Here is a 15,061-nt window from a genome sequence, read left to right on the forward strand (position 1 = left end):
TTTTTTTTTTTTTTTTTTTTGCAATATCCACATTCTTTCTGTTGCTGTAACTAACTCCTTCACTCTATCATTTTGACAGAGAATAGGAAGTCTAGTTGTTATTCAAATGATTGTCCGCTGTGCAAGAGAACCCAGTAAAGAGTTGCTGCTGCCGCGCGTTCAGTTGCGATGACTGTGCGGGTGTGTTCACCACATTGCCAGGAGTCTTTGAAGAAGAAGCACCACTGGCGGCATTTGCCCGTTCCGCCAGTATTTGCTCTACAGGTGGAATTGGCGTCCACTTGGGTGGTTTTACTTTTTTCTCCATTACCTCATCGAAGTTAATACCCGTCCAGAAGGGATGTGCCTTCACTTCAGGGCCCTTAATCCGACGACTGGCATCCTTCACGAGAAGACGACTTATCAAATCCTTTGCCTCAGGAGGAAGTTGCACGCTGCTTGGGAAACGAAGATCTGAGTAAAGAATGTTATCAAACACTTCTCTCATGCTCTTTCCATTGAATGGTGTGCGACCACAAAGCATGCGATAAAGAAGAATACCAAATGACCAAAAGTCCACAGCGTTGGTATATTCACTTTGCTTTAGTACATCAGGCGCCACATAGAAAGGAGAACCAACAAAAGAATTCGCTCGCATATTTTTGTTTACTCCATCAGCACCATCTTTTTCATTGTAAAAATCTTTAGAAAGCCCAAAATCGGCCAAAACACAATGTCCCTCCGCTGTCAAGAGAATATTTTCTGGTTTCAAATCACGATAGATAACGCTTTGCTCATGTAAACAAAGAATGGCAGAAAGAATCTCTGCACCGTAAAGCTTCGCCGTGAAAAGATCAAGCTGTTTAGAGGGGATAGAATTCATATACTTATCTAAATCCCCACCTGGCATATATTCCATCACAAAAAAGAGTTTGTGTTCAGACTGAAAGGTCCAATAGAGCTTAAGTAAGTAAGGATGATTAATGCGCGATAGTACATTACGCTCAATAAATACATCGCGATATCGGTTATGCTCAAGTAGACCTTGTTTGTTGACTACCTTCATTGCGTAGTAATCTTTAGTGCCAACACGGCGGACAAGGACTACCTGTGCAAAGGAACCTTTTCCCAATACATCTATGGTCTCAAAGTCATCTTTAGTTAGTTTCTCCTGTGGTGGCACTGTTTTCTCATTGTTTTGGTGCTTTTTGTCTCCTGTCTTCTCACTGGCACGTTCCTCCTCTTTTTCCTTCTTATCTTTTTTGTCTTTCTTAAACAGTCTTGCAAACATTTTTGATTTGCCTGATATTTCTCCTTATCTATATATATAAATATATATAGATACAGATATAGATATAGATATATATGTATAGGTCTAGGTGATAGGATGTAGTGCGGAACCTCTCTGTATTTTCAGATGTCCGCAGGTAATGGGATCTCTTCACCTTCTAGAGAAAACAAGATGTAGGGAAGAAGACAGCATGCAAAGAAAAGAAAAGAAAAAAAAAAAAAAAACAGAAAAAAAACCAGAAACTGTAAACCAACAAATGAAATCATTCATAACAGTAAAACCCATTTTGGGACCTCCATTCCTTTCAATTTCGTTCGATTTTTTTTCTCACCCTTGTGGGTGGGAGAGAGGAGGTTTCATTTTTTCTTCTTGTTTTGGTTTCTCTCCTTCGCAAGACGTATATAAACACTCACATTCACACACAAATAGAGAGAGAGAGAGAGACAATTCCTACAAGGTGAGCAGCAGGAGAGAAGCAGCACGGTGAAAGAAGGATGGTGGCAGTACCGCCACCGGCAACTGAAATGCAATCGTCATTCCTGCAACACCAACAGTCAAACCGCAGCCGCAGCGCCGCAGGAAAACGTCGGCCTCAACGTCCACTGGCAGCAAAGACGAAGAGTCATCGGTGGTACTCGTCGATAGAATGACAAGGCGCAGGCCAAGTACAGACACAACATTGGCAGCTGCAAGCCAGCAGAAGAGAGACACTTCACGCGGGCAATGAAGTCTATCCAGTTGAAAGAATTTTTTTGCCTTTGGAGTCTGTAATAACTCAGATATCGGAATTACTTTATCCGTTCTCTCAGGGGGCAGAAAATTTTGTGCTGAGAGGACATCAAGGGCCTCTGGTAGCCATGTTTTAATATATCCCAACCCAATATGGTGTAGTGTATTACTGTCTATTATGGCACAGGTTTCTCCTGTACTTGATGAAAAGTTCTCCAAAAAAGATAATGCTAATCTCTTGAGAGATTTAATACTGGAACGAAGTCGGTCTTCAAAAAGAGTGGATGGTGCCAAAACCTGAAACTCATCGCGTAAAAGAGGATTTAAGTTTGCTAACATCATGGTACATGCATGAAGTGTAGTAACGAAGAAATTTTCTGGTGATGTAAATTCCATAAACATATCCTCACTACTTAAATCTACTAATAATTTGGTATGAGCATACAGATAGGGTAGTTTCGCCTTTATCAAGACGTATTGATAAATAGGAAGAAGATCATCAGCGGAGCCTAATTCAAGCTTTGCAGAATCCCGTGAGAGTAAAGAAGACGCCTTGTCATCGAGATTAACTTGTGCCAGCCGTGCAGAGAGATCAATCTCTTTTGACCACTGTGCAAGTACCCGTAATTTGCTAGTGAAAGTAAGCGCTTGTCGACCAAGTTGGTCAATACTGTGAATAGCGTCAGCGTAGGGATCAAAGAGTCTCTCCGCGCTTTGCTGTCGTGCAAAAACAACCCCAAGATCGTCTAAAGTCGTATGTTCCCGTAATCGTTCAAGAGAAGCGGAAAGTGAAACATCTTCTTCAATGAAGGCCTGCACATAGAGGTTAAATAAAACATCATGTACATCCCGCAGCATGTAGTCTAATAGTTTACGAGCAACGAAAATTTCAGAACTAGCATCTGCAAGAGCGGAATCACCTAACATCTCTAAAACCCATCTCTGCACTGAACGAACAAAAGAAACTACATCCGTCATTGCCAAATCCACATCCCCAACAGTAATAGGACGACCACGTCCATGATGGATACAACCACCATATGCGTTACGGAGATAACACCATCCAAGTTTATTTAAACCTAAACCGGAACCAATTTCACTATCTTTTCCACATGTACCGTGAAGGAAAAAAAAACAGCGGCGGAATACTTTTAGCGCATTTCGTACAACACTCTGGTTAGTGCAGAAATCCGCTAGTACTGCCTGAACCTCTTCAGGAGTTGTAGCACTGTAGAGACGATCACGGTAAGGCGCACAGGCCACGTACTCCCGCATTTTTGTCTCTTCATAGGCCCCACAGAGTAGTGGTTCCCAGTGAAAACATTGAAACCATCCACGTGCATTCATTCCTTCCTGTGTGTGTATTGAAGAAGCAGTAAGAAATATACGGCCATTACTTGCATGAGAAGCGCTTTTCCATTCTGCAGAAATTCTTGACCCACATGGTAGTGTAACGTAACCTTCACCTATGAAACGACCCTTCTCCCAAACACCATCAAAAATTACACCACTCCATCGCTGTTTAGTATTTCCCAACGGCCTAAACGTTGATTCACCTATAGTAGGAATAGTAGAATTATTTCTATCTACTCCATCTTCCTCAACCTCCTGTTGAAGTTGCTCTCGCACCAGCAGAAAATCTGCACCACTCGGAGGGGAACAGTTGGTATTGTATCCTCTATAGGATAACGAAAATAAGGTTCCTGTATCATGGAATTTACCTGCCTCAAAAAGACCTACATAGCGGTCACCATTGGTCAAAACTAAACAACCAAATCCAGAAGGTAAATTATCTTCCCATTGTCCAAAGTAACGGTCACCGTTAGAACCGACAAGTTCTCCCCATCGCTCACGCACAGGCATAGTCGTCTGAACCCAAATGGAGAATTTAGACAAACGATTCCTCAAGCTGCGAGAAAGTTGTTGTGCCATTGTATTGTCTTGCTGTAGTGATAAGAAACCACAGTACTTGTCTCCATTGTCGTAGTCAATACGAGCAGAATTCGATAAATCAGGGCGATTCATTTTCCACTTTGACCACAAAACATAACGTTCTGTCACTAACTTACCGTAACCATCACGACTGCGATTGACGAATTCTCCCACGTAGCAATGTTTGCCCAAAATCGACTGAAGTGTTCCACGACCATGTGGAATCACTATTCCTCTATCTACTCTTACTTCTCCAAAGTACTCGTCACCGTACTCCATTGTGATGGACCTCTTTTGATGACTCTCCTTTTCCTCCTGTGAAGGCGCGGTTGTGGGAGCAGTGGTTTCTTCTTCTGGTAATCCAGGGGTACGATTATCCTCCGCTGCCAAAATAGATCCATCTTGGATGCTGATATTATTGTAATTACCGTACTTCTGCCGATACCCTGAGGGCAAGAGCGGGTTATTATCTCTTACAGGATCCGACTCACCATCTGAGTCGCTGGTCCACCGTCTCATGGGTCGTAAGAGGCCTGAAACTGACGCCCCTTCTAATAGCTACAGAGAGTAAAAAATGGTTTGTGTGGAAAAACGGAATAACGGCAAAACGTTATAGAAACAACACTCCTGATGATCCTGGCACAAAATAAAATAAAATAAAATTATTTTTTTTTTTCTTTCATTTTCTTTTAGTAGTATCAAGCAAAGAAAGAATAGAGTATATTGTAGTCCTTGTTTTTCTTTTTTTTGTCTTCAGTTTCTGGTTTTCTCCCTTTCGTACATTATTTATTCTTCTCTTCTGTCTGTTGTTGACTATCGCCCGGAAGGTCTATCAGTTCTTTTTCTTGTTCTGTTGCCATCTGGTCCAAGAGCTCTTGGCGGATCCTGTAATACTCCTTCACATCCGATTCATCACACCACCGCTGATCCTCATCTTCGCGCTGGTACCAATTCGGTACAAACAAAAGAAGTGATACAGCAAATCCCGCAGCTAGTCCATAGAATGTAATGTAAGCTAGTCCCACCACATATCCCAAAATAAGAGAGATAAAAAGAGAACCGTATAGCATTCGTGCCACTCCACTCAATACCATCCTTTGATCTTTCAGTGACATTGGACTAAATAAACCAGCCACCCACTTTGCAATTGGGTGTACATGTTGTCGCGGAATTTGATCTTCCATCCCACCCGGAAGCAAAGAGTTTTCGTTTATTATGTTGCAAAGGAATCAAATATATATATATATATAAATACTTATGGGAAAAAAAAATTGCCCAAAGCAAGGTGCCTAAACGGAAACCAATAAAAAAAAAAAAAAATGCTGAACATCACAAAAAAAAAAGAAAAAAAAGAAAAAAGATAAATGAAGCATACTTTTTTATTTTTCTTTACTTCCAAGAGAATCTTGACACATAATCACAGAGAGATAAAGACATACCTATACACAGAGGGGTGGATAGGAAAAGAAAAAAAAAAAGATATTTTACACTGAACCAAATAGAAATAGATACGATCAAACACCAAGAAAACATTAAAAAACTTCAGGTCAAGAAGAACTTTTTCCATAACAAGAACTAAAAACGGTTATCCAATGAACAAATGCCGTAACAGCACTCTGTTGCAATGCCACATCCGCTAATAGAGAGTTACCTTGTGGTTCTTTTTTTACGTCACCTGCAAGAGGATCTATAAAAACACTATAAGTATTAACTGCGTCAAACTGAAGTTTCTTGCGCATCAGCAAAGCGGCAAAAGTTAGTGCCAAATGACGTAACGATACACCATTTGAACTTTTATGAATTAAAAGTCCTGCGCATAAATCAACTATCCAAAGAACCACTCCACGTAGGTACGGAAGAAGACTCTCCAAGTATGTCATTGGTTCACAAAGAAGAAGTGAGGAATCAAAAATAGTCACATCAAGTTCAGCTAAAAATATCATAATAAGTCCCATCAATACATCAGGTTGAGTATTTGTGAGAGCTGTGGGTAGTCTGGTTGTAGCATTTGGAAAACAGGACATACTACTGACTGCTGCAACCGCCGTTGGTAATATACCACCAGGAAGGTACCCTGCCGGTTGCGCAAAGGACTCGGGAAGTTCAAAGTTTCCCAAGGACTTTTTAGGCAGTGTAGAACGATATGATTCTAGAACTTCCATAAAATCCATTTCTTCTTCTAATATTTCCTTTACACGTGTGGCTTCTCGCATAATTTCACGATTTCGGGTAGCAAAGTTTGAAGATTTACCTATCAATAGATGACCAATATCCTTATTCGCTAATCCCTGTAGACGAATAAACTGATGTTTTAGCAGTTGTAGCATAAGAGGACTTGCATAGGTACCAATAGGTGAACCCCGCACCATAAGAGCAAGACATTTAGGAAATCCAAGACCAAATGACCGTTGTCTTGGTGAGAGAATAGCAAAGGTTACAAAAACCTTCACATAAACATCCACACTAAGAACGATAACCTGCTCAAATGTTGAGAGTTGACTTTTAGGAGGTGATCGTAATGCGAAGTGAAATGTGGCAACTTCTCCCTGACGAATATTACGATCTCCTCCACTTGAAGAACCAAGATAGTCTCCAAAAACAACCTCACCATCTACAACTGTGTAAACCTCAGAAACCTTAATAGTACACTTAGAGATCCCATCATTTCTAATAGAAACTTTTGCTGAGAAATTACGCTCATTTTGTTCTATATTTTCTGGATCAACATCACCTACAAAACGAAAATGACAGCAAGTCAGAGAAATAGAAGGAGGCTTTCCTCGGTACTCTGGTAAGGCCTGTCGCAACTCTGTTAACACCAAAGAGTCCTCGTGTTTTGCTTTTGGTATCACTCCGGTATCACGTGCTTCTAGTTCAGCGAGGAACATCCGCAACGCGGCTGATTGGCACTGAAAGGCCCATTCACCGCTGGAGTTAATAGAAAGTCTTCGTATATTTGACAAAACTTCCTCTGCGACTGGTGCGCGACCAAACATATATCCACGAAGAAATGTATTTAAGTGATTGGCGTTATAGTCATGAACTTTTTCCATGGCCTTCTTGATATCCTTGGATGTTGACGGTGGTGGATGTGTGTGTACATTCCTCCCTTGCGATGAGGAAAAGATGGAACTCAGTGCATCACTTGTAATGCCGAGATGACCAACGAGAGATGGTGTCATTACATGGGTTGCAACACCAACATTCACAGGAAGCGTACATACATCCTGCATCCCTTTGCCCTACAAGCATGCTAGAGCACATCATAAAAAAAAAAAAAAAAAATAGATATAATTTACCAATAAGAAAAGAAGAAAACATATACATAAATATATATTATATACATAAGTACTCCCCGAGTCAAGAAAAAAAAAGAAAAAAAACAGTAACAAAATAGCACTAGGCCTCACATCACAGAGCCTACCATTTGTGGATTTAAAATATTCTTGACAGCGATACACATAAAATAAAAGAAACGAACTCAAAAATGAAAAACCTCACCTAAAATCTAAAAAAAAAAAATAATGATAATGACAATAATAGTTCCTTTTTTCTTCATTTTGTATAGTTGGTACACACATACGCTGTAATATTCTCTTCTCGTTTCCGATGTTAAAATAATAATGGAATAGGTGATAAAGGAAGATATATATATATATATATATATATATATATAGAGAGAGAGAGAGAGAGAGAGGGACACAGAGTAATAACTCACTCAGATGCCTTCATCATTTTAACAATTTCATTGCTTAGAAAAGTCACACACTCTGAGTATGTGATGAGCTGATTACCAAAAGGATCAATAAGCTCCAATACAGCGTTCACATCTTCGTCTGTTTTGGAAGCGTCAAGGCTCTTCAAAATGGCGGCGAATTCCTGGGCGTTAACAATACCATTGCGATCATGGTCGTGCTGCCGAAATATGGCGAGGAAACGGGCGAGAAAGCGTTCGTGTCCCTTCAGCTGGAAATCCAGCAGAATATGCACAAAGTCCATGTAAGGTAACCGCACTTCATCTTTTCCTGCGATGTCTTGACTTTTTTGAGTCGCAGCACGACGGCGATGGGGTTGAGATATTTGACGTAAATGGTCACGAATCTGCATTATGAGAGACACCGCATCCTCTGTGTTGTACATGTACTTAACAATATCAACCCACTCATCTTCTAATATCGTACTGTTAACTTTTTTCTGTACTATTTTTTCAATTTCCATGTCACTTTTTGTGGGTCGTTTACCCTTTATGTAGATGCGAAGAAGTTCGTGCACAGTTTCACGAACTTGACGTTGAACGAAACGAAACTCTTCATCAATCTCATTTCGAAGAATTTTTCCGAACACCGCCACGTCATTTTCTTCTGGGCTGTATTTTTTTACCCCTTGAATGATGGCAGTAGCCCAATCAAGAATAATATGCTTCAGTCCATATCGTTGGTTTAAGTATGTATACATGTGCTGCTCCATTGTTTCACGAGGAAGATGACTCTCTGAGCACTTAATATCATACTTGCTCTTTGATGCATAGATATCCTCAATCGTACTCTTTAGTTGTTTTAGCGTTAACACCTTATTTCCAAACTGCGGAACATGCGGCTGTGATGGTGATATTTGAGAACGATCAGCGGAGGCGGATGGTCGACGTATTGAAGAGACAGAAACTGGGTTTGGACTACATCCTGTAGTTTCCGCAAAGCGCAACTTTGTCTGTAAACGCTCATTCTCTGTGCGTAGTCGCCCAATTTCTTCTTGCAGCATTCGCATTTCCATCTCTTTTTCTGGAGAAGTAATATTGCCGCTCCCTCTGTTTGTATGGCCAATCTGAGCCATGAGTGACTCAATTTCATGAATAGCATCTTGCATGTCTTTCTTCATTACATTAATGCGTTCATTTTTGTCACCTGCAATGCGGCGCCAGAGAAGGTCGTATTGCTCAAGAAGAGTTGTTTGAGATTTTATAATTGTTGTAAAGGCACGTCCAAGAGCGGCATCTTTCTTTCTAGCCGCACGACATAATTCATCAAGGCAATATTCGTAAAGAACCTTCTTAGCCTTAAGTGTTTCACCTTCACGACTTGCCGCATCTCCTTCAGCTGCTGTCAACGCATTTAGGTGTTGAACGACATTAATCACGTACGCATTGAATTCTCTAGTACTGGAAACGTTGTTAGTGGCTTCAGTAACAAGATTGTAAAGATCTTGCATATTCCTTGTATCATCATCACTCCACTGATGAGAAAATACATCAGGCCGTGGTTGTACCTGTGTTTGTGTTTGTGGTTGTGGATATGATTGTCGCGGTGTCTCATTACGCATTGAGGGAACTGAGATACCTGTGGGAGTATCATTTAATCGTTGAACATCATCACTCTCACGTCTATCCTCTCCTTCTGCATCATTTAATGTCTCTGTTAACGAGGTCCCGTTGAAGCTTTCTAATGACTGCAGTGAGATAATGATCTCATCCTCCTCGCTTTCATAGGAGAGATCAACGTACAAGTGTTTAAGCACAACGAGAGTGGAAAGCCCACTCATAATGCTATCCAACCCATTGATGGGGTTTTCCGATATATCAAGATACTCCAGTTGTCGTATGACTGAGAGATCGTTTGGGAGGGATGTGAGTTTATTGCGTGCGAGTTTAAGTGACTTTAGACGCGGCATGACGGCAAGGAGTGGGAAGAGCGGAAGTAACGTATCAAGGCCGAGACCCGAGAGATCCACCGTGGAGGCCCGCGGATTGGCGTGAATGATTCCCTCCGCCCGAGCCAAAGCCATCTGTATTTATATTAATATATATATATATATATATATATATACAGATATATAGATAGACAGATCGATAGATATATATATTTAGATAGAGAGATAGAAAGGTGGAATCTACAATGGGTGAGAAAAGTGCAGAGACAAAGAGTCCAACGCACAACACGTACCTATACTCACAAAAACACGAAAAAGGAAAAAAAAAAAGAACAAAAAGATAACATATATGTATATATCCCATAAGCAAGATTTCCGAGAAACAACAAAAATAATACACTATTAAAAGAGAATATAAATATACATTAGTTTGTGAAAATTAAAGGAAACACGTTTTGTTTGTACAAAAAGAAATAAAGTGTTGGGAAAAAAGCTCTTACGCTGATGCATCATCCTGCACCCCACCACCCACTGTTGGCGCTTCCTTGGCCACATAAAAATAGAGCGGCACTGATGATTGAACAGTGATTCGCCTCCGACAAAAAGGACATATCGCACCCTGGGAGTTAGACTTAATCCACTCTGACAAGCACTTCCAACAAAAAATATGTCCACAAAGCGTCGCCGTTGGCTGTTTTCGGTTGCTCAAACACAACATGCATTTACCCAATGCAGCCCTTCCATTCTCCTCCGCATCGCTATCATCATCATCATCCATACTGTTATCTATACCATCTCCCGCATTTTTCCCAATGCGATTCTGTGCATCTTGCCGCTGAGCTAATCGTCGTTCCTCCAAAAACCTCCACAGTCGAATAATTAATTCTAGTAACATCACAATACCAAGCACGAGGTACTTGCGAGGGGCACCATCATCGTTTTTGAGTGTTCGTGAGGGTATAAGACTTAAGTAGCGTACACCAAGCAAACGGTGGGTAAGTGTTCCATATGTCTCAAAGATGAAAAGCAGCATCATCACGCATTTACTGATGTTAGAAATGACATCATGGGGCTGAACGGAAGGAAACACTTTCACAGCAAACCGAAAGAGGAGTAATGGCTCCAGTGCGAGCAGTACAGCTAGCAATACCTTTCTTCTTATGCCTAGCACTTGTGGGGGACGACTTCCCGTAACAGGGAGCAGATCACAGAATTCTTCTCCGAGTGTCTGACCCCGCACGAGTGCGAATAAAACATATGCCCCTTTGGCTAACTGACAGAGAACTCTATCATAGCGATTCGTAAAGTGTGCACCAAATGCAGTGGTGACAAGATCCGTTAGCGGGCGGGCGAGATGAGTGTCCGCAATGTGTTCATCCTTGTAAATGGAACGCAAAATATACGGTGCAGTTGCTGGATGCATTTTATGAAATAAAATGAAGTTATTCTTTTGAGGAAAACGAAAAAAAAAAAAACAATCTTTACACCAGAACATAAAAAAAAAAAAAAAGAATAAATGAAAAAAAAAAAGAACAATAATAATAATATACACAACAGTAATTATTAACAAACAACAACAAAAAAAGGAAGAGATGTTGTCTTTTCAAGACCAACACATGATCAATGGGAAACATAATAAAAAAAAGAAAAACAAAAAAAAAAGGCAAAGAAGAAGAGTCTGAGGCAAAACGACCACTCAGACAGATACCTATTTTCCACAATAAATAAATAAATAACAAACAAACACTGCAGCAGGGAGAAAAACTTGAAGTAGTAATAAAAGTAATGGAAATACCACTAATAATATTATGAAACGCAAATATAGCAAAAGCTACCCATTCTCTCTCTCTTCATTCTGCACAACAACTTCAACAGAAGGAGCGAAAAATCCCCTCTCGTTCAGAAACATTGACGGTGGAATCGATGAAAACAAGGTTGCCTTACTATTTTCCCAGCATCCACCTCTGTTGTAATAGTGCACATGATTGGGACCTCCCCGCATTTCCTCCATGGTAGTCATATTTCGCGCAACCAGCATTGTATGATAGGCAGCTAAAGGTGCTACAAGTAAAAAGGCAATAAACGCAATCAGCACCAGTAACGGTTCTATAAAATGTGTTTCTGCAAGGACTGAAAAAAAGGCATTTTTACCTCCATCTGAAGAATTACTTGTGATGGAACCTAACCTTCGAATGATCCCCACCATACCACCAATCATCACGGTGAGAGTAAGCCACAGAGTTGACCACAAAAAAGCCCAGTAGAATCGATAGTTGCGTTCCCCAACGCATGTACCCACCCACGGGCAATGATGATCACGCCGGGCAATGCAGACATCACAGAAACGACAATGTACAGCACGCAATGGTCTATAGTGATTACAAACATAACACCATCTCCGCTCCAACACCGCATCCTGCAGCTGTCCATTCCTATCCACATAAGTGACGGACTCCATCAGTGGTTCGTGCGGTGGGGCATTCTCCGGTGGTGGCGATGCCTTTGGACAAATGCCGGGATCCATTGTTGAGCAGTGCCACATAAGCCCAAGCGTCGTAATGGCGGCAAAACCACAGACTATCTTTGCAGCCAATACATTTGTGAATATCAGGAAGAGAATAGAACAGAGAATTATCACAAGTGCGGTTGCTAGCATAAAAACGTAATCCGGACCCAGAAAAATTGCACCTCCACAACACATGTAACCATTACCTATTCGCCGATTCCTATTCCAGCTGCATGACATATTTTCTTCACTATCTTTCTTGTTTATCTCGTTTTCTCATCATCAAATGTGTACTGCAAACGTTTTCATGCATATATATATATATATATATCGGGGGGAAAAAAATAAAACCAAAAAAAGAGAGAAAAAGAAAAAGGGAGTGGGCAAACAGAGACACAGATACAGAAAAAAGGGCATGAACAGTTTGTCAAAAAAAAGAAAAAAAAAGCAAACAAATAAATAAAAACCTGCACACACACACACACAGAGGGGGTGAGAGAAAAAAAAGTAATAAAGAAAAATACACACAGATAGATAAAAACATACAGACAGAGAGACCTGAGAAGGATGAATTTACTGGAAGCTTGAAAACCGCACATCATTGTACAGTATCATCACAGAAAACCCTTCCCCACCCCGTTTCCCTTCATAACAACAACGTCGACAACAACAACAACAACAACAACAACGACAAAAATAACAATAACAAACCCGAATAAAAAATAAAATAAAAATAAAAACGCCACCACCATTCTATTTTCACAAATCATCTTAATCTGTGATACCGTAGTATTGGCAAAAGTGTTCTCCCATGTGATCACAATCCATCCACTTCACAGCAAAGACACGACCCAAACGGAATCCATACTTAACTAGGCTGGCCTCCATATTTACAATTTGATTCACCGTCCATGGAAGGCAAATGACGTAAGGCCCCGTTTCTAAACTACCATTCTTATCATCATCATTCAACTGTCTTGCTGCGACCTGTTCGATAAGTTCTCGCAGTCGTCCCCAACCAACTCTTGCCTCGCCCTTGGAGGCAGAAAATAATGTTGGCCAGTAGACACAACGTGCTTCAAATGGAATAAAAAATTGCATGTAGTATGCTTTCCACCCCAGCTGTGATCCCGCTGGATACAAAAAAGGTGGTTCTTGTTTACTGCGCAAGATATCAAGAAAACGGTGGTGTACACCTAACGCAGGGAAAGTGTCATCCCGCAGCGGAAATAAAGCTGCCGGAGCAATCTTGTCGATATAGTCAAACGGCACACCTTCCATCATAACAGCATCGCACTGCGCAACCTTCTCTCCTAGTGAAGTAAAAAAAGTCTTTTCTCCAATTTGTGGAAACGGCATCGCCAAGATAATAATTTTCTCATTTGGAGAGACAAACTCCGTGATCTTGAGATCGTATCTCTCTCTTCCCGAGTCTGCGGTGCGCAAGACACACGGCGGCGGCAAAAGACTTTTATACGCTGGAGGCACTTCCGCCACCATGTGACGCTCCGTAATGCCGCGAAACCACTCCAGCACCTCTCCCCGCCGCATCCCACACCAATACACTAAGTAATAGTAAACAACCGCGTCCACATTGACAGATATAAAAAGAAGCAACAATAATGCAATAACGAGAAAAATACCAAAACGCGCCACTCGTTGATACATTGTTGCTACGTGAAAAGGTTCCAACACCTCTGTGACGAAACGTTCTCGCCGAACAAAATCCCCAAGACGTCCACCTTTGACATTTTTTGATAACTCTTTTTCCTGTGTTTCCATCCATTTCTTAATTAAGCAAAATTCCTCATCTACAGCACGGTTAATTAACCAAGATGGTTTTCCAAAAAGACAACGAATACCGTTAATCTGTCGAATAAAAAAAATGTGACGTAATACAGGATATTGCAGCCACGGTGAGTAAGGTAATGGTTCATAGCGACTCAGCACATCGTATATCTCTTGTTTTGGAATATACTTCCGGTGTTTGTGGCGCCTTGCCAGCATAAACATCTCAGCATGCAGAATCTGAGAGGCCTTGTCAAAACGCAGACGCCTTGGAAACGTTTGCCGAAAAACATCACCTAATATATTCATGAATAAGAAAACAACATTAAACTAAAAGAAAAAAAAAAGGAAAAAAAAAGAAAAACTGAATAAACGGAGAAGTAGAAAAGTAGATAAAAATGGTTAAGTAAGGAAATTAGAAACGAAAAATAATAAAAAAATATTTTTTTAACTTTTTTTTTTTAGACGCAAAAAAAAAAAAAAAACGTTGTATGGGGTAATAAAGTGAATAAATCTAAACAACGTTGTAAAGTGGTGGGAATGCTAATACAGTTCTTTTCTTCCTTTCAATACCTTTCACCGCCCCATACTCAGAGAAACAAGACAGTAAACCGCAAGAAACCCCGACATAAACTTCTTATCATTATTATTGGGAACACTCAAAAGAGTGAAATCAACTCAAGCACTATTCCCCGTAGCGTCCCGGAGAACCTTTCAAGACAAGCGCCGGTGGCAGTTCCATGCGTTCCTTCGGCAAATTATCAAATGAACTCAGTCCTTTATTAGGATCGAAACCCGGCGGCAACTCGTATGGATCCCGCCATTTCTCGCGAATAGAACTACTTTTTGAATAGTAGAAGGAGAAAAGAAACGCCGATGGAGTGAGAAGCGCCAGCAACATAAGAGCACTAGAAAACTTATTTTTCTTTAACATTTCTCGAATGTGACGCTGCGCTAACGGCGAATCGGCATCCGCCACTGTCTCCCGAATCGTTCTCTCCAGTTGTTGTTGAGTTTTTGGCTCCATTTTCCCCTAGATCTATATATATATATACACTCAGCAGTTTCTAACATTACAAAGAGCACAAGAAAGAGAGAAAAAGGAAGAGAGTAGTAACAATAAAAAAAAAAAGGGAGGAAATGAGGTACAAGACAAATAAGTGTGGATATCCACTTTTTTTTTTCTTCCGTGT

At 40.7% G+C, this 15,061-nt stretch overlaps 9 protein-coding genes across 9 annotated transcripts; all 9 read right to left on the reverse strand.

The window, feature by feature from the left end:
- Window positions 1-91: 91 nt before the first annotated feature.
- Window positions 92-1,270, reverse strand: TM35_000111050 (serine/threonine protein kinase; the record flags this gene model as incomplete). Its single annotated transcript, XM_029024814.1, has 1 exon — window positions 92-1,270. One exon carries the CDS (start codon window positions 1,268-1,270, stop codon window positions 92-94), a length of 1,179 nt encoding a protein of 392 aa, XP_028883637.1.
- A 450-nt stretch (window positions 1,271-1,720) lies between these two features.
- TM35_000111060 (putative protein kinase) lies at window positions 1,721-4,450 on the reverse strand (the record flags this gene model as incomplete). The annotated part of the gene is made up of 1 exon (XM_029024815.1): window positions 1,721-4,450. One exon carries the CDS (start codon window positions 4,448-4,450, stop codon window positions 1,721-1,723), a length of 2,730 nt encoding a protein of 909 aa, XP_028883638.1.
- Window positions 4,451-4,713: 263 nt separating this feature from the next.
- On the reverse strand, window positions 4,714-5,115 carry TM35_000111070 (uncharacterized protein; the record flags this gene model as incomplete). Its single annotated transcript, XM_029024816.1, has 1 exon — window positions 4,714-5,115. One exon carries the CDS (start codon window positions 5,113-5,115, stop codon window positions 4,714-4,716), a length of 402 nt encoding a protein of 133 aa, XP_028883639.1.
- Window positions 5,116-5,478: 363 nt separating this feature from the next.
- On the reverse strand, window positions 5,479-7,164 carry TM35_000111080 (uncharacterized protein; the record flags this gene model as incomplete). The annotated part of the gene is made up of 1 exon (XM_029024817.1): window positions 5,479-7,164. One exon carries the CDS (start codon window positions 7,162-7,164, stop codon window positions 5,479-5,481), a length of 1,686 nt encoding a protein of 561 aa, XP_028883640.1.
- A 481-nt stretch (window positions 7,165-7,645) lies between these two features.
- On the reverse strand, window positions 7,646-9,709 carry TM35_000111090 (putative structural maintenance of chromosome (SMC) family protein; the record flags this gene model as incomplete). Its single annotated transcript, XM_029024818.1, has 1 exon — window positions 7,646-9,709. One exon carries the CDS (start codon window positions 9,707-9,709, stop codon window positions 7,646-7,648), a length of 2,064 nt encoding a protein of 687 aa, XP_028883641.1.
- Window positions 9,710-10,070: 361 nt separating this feature from the next.
- Window positions 10,071-10,997, reverse strand: TM35_000111100 (putative DNA repair protein; the record flags this gene model as incomplete). Its single annotated transcript, XM_029024819.1, has 1 exon — window positions 10,071-10,997. One exon carries the CDS (start codon window positions 10,995-10,997, stop codon window positions 10,071-10,073), a length of 927 nt encoding a protein of 308 aa, XP_028883642.1.
- Window positions 10,998-11,405: 408 nt separating this feature from the next.
- TM35_000111110 (DHHC containing zinc finger protein) lies at window positions 11,406-12,320 on the reverse strand (the record flags this gene model as incomplete). Its single annotated transcript, XM_029024820.1, has 1 exon — window positions 11,406-12,320. One exon carries the CDS (start codon window positions 12,318-12,320, stop codon window positions 11,406-11,408), a length of 915 nt encoding a protein of 304 aa, XP_028883643.1.
- A 531-nt stretch (window positions 12,321-12,851) lies between these two features.
- On the reverse strand, window positions 12,852-14,177 carry TM35_000111120 (uncharacterized protein; the record flags this gene model as incomplete). Its single annotated transcript, XM_029024821.1, has 1 exon — window positions 12,852-14,177. One exon carries the CDS (start codon window positions 14,175-14,177, stop codon window positions 12,852-12,854), a length of 1,326 nt encoding a protein of 441 aa, XP_028883644.1.
- A 376-nt stretch (window positions 14,178-14,553) lies between these two features.
- TM35_000111130 (uncharacterized protein) lies at window positions 14,554-14,895 on the reverse strand (the record flags this gene model as incomplete). Its single annotated transcript, XM_029024822.1, has 1 exon — window positions 14,554-14,895. One exon carries the CDS (start codon window positions 14,893-14,895, stop codon window positions 14,554-14,556), a length of 342 nt encoding a protein of 113 aa, XP_028883645.1.
- Window positions 14,896-15,061: the final 166 nt, after the last annotated feature.

The sequence above is a fragment of the Trypanosoma theileri genome (genome assembly GCF_002087225.1).
Source record: "Trypanosoma theileri isolate Edinburgh chromosome Unknown TM35_Tth_11_V1, whole genome shotgun sequence".
In the NCBI taxonomy this organism is placed as follows: Eukaryota; Euglenozoa; class Kinetoplastea; order Trypanosomatida; family Trypanosomatidae; genus Trypanosoma; species Trypanosoma theileri.